Below are 2,919 nucleotides of genomic sequence, written 5' to 3'. Positions count from 1 at the left end.
ATCTAACATCATCTCCAACATCACCTGTAACATACATAACACTTCCCCATTTAACAACATCTCCAACATCATCTGTATCATACAAATCATCTCCAACATCATCTGTAACATCATTTATAGCATAACATATAGTATAACATAGCTGCTTTAGCTACTTCTTCCTCTTTTTAGCCAAAAGAGACCAAAGAGACAAAATAAATGTCTATTCAGTCAAACAAACATAATGTCAAAGGTTAAGTACATACGCAACTTTAACCAAGATGAGATAAAATCCAACAAACCAGAAAATCCAGAAAAATACACATCAAAGCAGCAGAACATAACTGCCAAAAAAAACCAGAACATCCAACAGAGCTAATCAAAAAACATCATCTCATGAATGGGGGCCAACTTCAAAAAGGGCTAATCAGAGGAGCTTGAGATTGCATCTTCATCAGCATCAGAAACAGAATTGCCACTTGTCTCATCTTTAGTTGCAGACCTCTCACTAGAGGTTTGGGCTTCAGCTTCCTTGGCTTGTCCAATATTCTCACCTTCAGCTTGCTCCAAGCTTGCAATTAGAGCTTCCAACTAGAGCTTCCAACGCTTCTTTCCTGAATGTTGCTACCCTTATCCCTGCATCCAGCTCTTTACAAGTTTCCTTTAGCTTAGCAATAAGACCACCTTTTGAGGCTGGCTTTTTCATAGCAGATGTCATGACAATGTCTTTGACATGACTGCCTTCAAACATTTTGTAGTGTACTGATAGAGGAGGTTTTCTTCTACTTGGAAGGTCATTGGTACTCAGAATCCCAGGGTGTTGACTCAGGATAATCCCACAAATCATTGAGGGAAAGGCTATAAGCAGCTTTACTGCATTAGAAGAAGCATGCTTGACAATTTGTTCAAACATAAATCTACCATAATCAACTTTCGACTTGGTTCCAATAGCAAAGATAAATCTTCCAAGGGCATTTGAAATTGTGGAAATATGGTTGGTAGGCACCCAATTTGCAAATCCTATTTTATGCAATATGGCATACTTAACAGTCAGCTTCCCAGCAGGGAGATGCTTTTTACTAGGCCACTCCTTCACCTGTCTTGCTGTAATTTCTTTACAGACCTCTTTGCCTGTGGCTTCCAATTCACATGCACCTTCTGTACCTCTTCCCAGAAACTTGTTAATGACAGTGGGAGAAAATGTGATACACTTCCCTCTCACAAAAACTTTACAAAATTCCTTGCTGTTTTTATTAGCAATATCTTCAGGAATGTTAACAATGAATTCCTTAACCAATCCCTCATAGCACTGAGATAACACAGCCACAGTCTTCATTAACCCAACATTTTTAATTAGGTACATGACCTCTTTGACCTCAACAACATCCTTGCCTAACTCTCTCTCTACAGCCACCCTTCTTTGGATCATAAACTTCCATTTTGCAGCTCCATCTTCAAGATGGAAAGAGATATTGTCCAAATGTACAGCAACAACTTTCACAGGGGACTTCCTCACAGTTGTCCTCTTCATAGGGGAGATGTCAGAGACATCTTCTTCAACATCTTCGTCAGACTCAGAAACTTCTCTCACCGTCCTCTTCTTTACATCAACTTTGCTCCAAGATTTTGAGGGACCTACACCAGTAGTCTTCTTAGCTACTTTGGCTGACATCATTTCAGCCACAGATCTACCTTTTCTAGTCTTCATACGCTTAGCCACACTAGGCTTTAAGTGGTTAAGTAAGCTATCATCTTGATCATCAAACCTATCATCCTCTAGGTCAATCACATTGTTTGCAGAATCATGCTTCTTAGAATGTGAAGCATTGGCAGTAGTATATGCCACAATTTTTTTACCAGACACAGTTTGCCCTAGAGAGCACAAACCTTCAGCAACCATGTCCTTCTCAGATCTAGAGGAATCATCATCCTTCTTACTATGAGGTTCAACCTCAAGAGAGGGGTACATTCTAGACAGAGGAGTAGAGACTCCCTTCACAGAATGTCCTTCATTCAGGATTCTAGTGACTAGGTTTCTAATGACACGATCAGTGTGGTGCATATCTTCCTTAGAACTAGTGGCATGAGTAGAGCTAGAAGGGATACTAGAGTTGTTACCTTGAGTGGGGCATGCAGAAGCAAATGCATCCATGGGATGGTTTGAGACAGGGGCTTCGCCTGGAATAACAGACAGAGGGACCACATCCAAAATTTCATCATAGAGAAAGTTCATGGAAGGAGTGTTATCCTTGTGAGTAGGCTTAGTATTTTTTGAACCAAATGGAGTTTGATGTTATGACATCTTGTTGTTTTTATGGAAAAATTCAGTTGCCCTAGCAGAGGAGTTTGAGGAAGAAGCAGGGAGTTAGAAATGTTTGAGTAGAGGTTGTGTGTGAAAAGGTAATATATGGTATTTCCATGAATAGGTGATGATTTATCATAAAGGGGACACTTTATTTTAAGAAAGCAGACAATAATTTGATTACCTTTTCCACTCCATATTAATTGCTACAAATTATCATAAATAGAAATTCCTAATTTCCCTCTTAGAAATTCAAATTGATTTGCATCCAAGGCCTTTGTAAAAATATCAGCTAACTACATCTCAGTAGCAACATGCTCCAGGGCTACAATTTTAGTTTCCACGAGTTCTCTAATAAAATGGTGACAGATATCAATATGTTTTGTCCTGCTGTGTTGAATAGGATTTTTGGAAAAGTTTATAGCACTCAGGTTGTCACAGTACAATGTCATGATATCTTGTGTGACATTATATTCAATCAGCATTTGTTTCATCCACTCCAATTGAGAGCAACTACTTCCAGCTGCTATGTATTCAGCTTCAGCAGTGGACAGAGACACACAATTTTATTTCTTACTAAACCATGATATTAAATTGTTCCCCAAGAAGAAGCATCCTCCTGATGTGATTTTCCTATC

The 2,919-nt window shown here is 39.0% G+C and overlaps 1 protein-coding gene across 1 annotated transcript; it reads right to left on the bottom strand.

Moving 5' to 3' along the window:
* Positions 1-773: 773 nt before the first annotated feature.
* Positions 774-2,212, bottom strand: LOC127136005 (uncharacterized). The gene is made up of 3 exons (XM_051062616.1): positions 1,867-2,212; positions 1,023-1,644; positions 774-852 (listed from the first exon to the last, which is right to left on the bottom strand). Exons 1-3 carry the CDS (start codon positions 2,210-2,212, stop codon positions 774-776), a joined length of 1,047 nt encoding a protein of 348 aa, XP_050918573.1.
* Positions 2,213-2,919: the final 707 nt, after the last annotated feature.

The sequence above is a fragment of the Lathyrus oleraceus genome, chromosome 4 (genome assembly GCF_024323335.1).
Source record: "Lathyrus oleraceus cultivar Zhongwan6 chromosome 4, CAAS_Psat_ZW6_1.0, whole genome shotgun sequence".
Taxonomy (NCBI): Eukaryota; Viridiplantae; Streptophyta; class Magnoliopsida; order Fabales; family Fabaceae; genus Lathyrus; species Lathyrus oleraceus.
The sequence above is the reverse complement of the archived record's forward strand: the minus strand, read 5'-3'. Positions and strand labels throughout refer to the sequence as shown.

Coding starts and splice junctions, on each gene's coding strand:
- LOC127136005 (XM_051062616.1), bottom strand. CDS start 2,212: ATGAACTTTCTCTATGATGAAATTTTGGATGTGGTCCCTCTGTCTGTT. Junction 1,645..1,866: donor GAAGGACATGGTTGCTGAAG/GTTTGTGCTCTC, acceptor AAATGATGTCAG/CCAAAGTAGCTAAGAAGACT. Junction 853..1,022: donor GCTGGGAAGCTGACTGTTAA/GTATGCCATATT, acceptor CTTCTAATGCAG/TAAAGCTGCTTATAGCCTTT.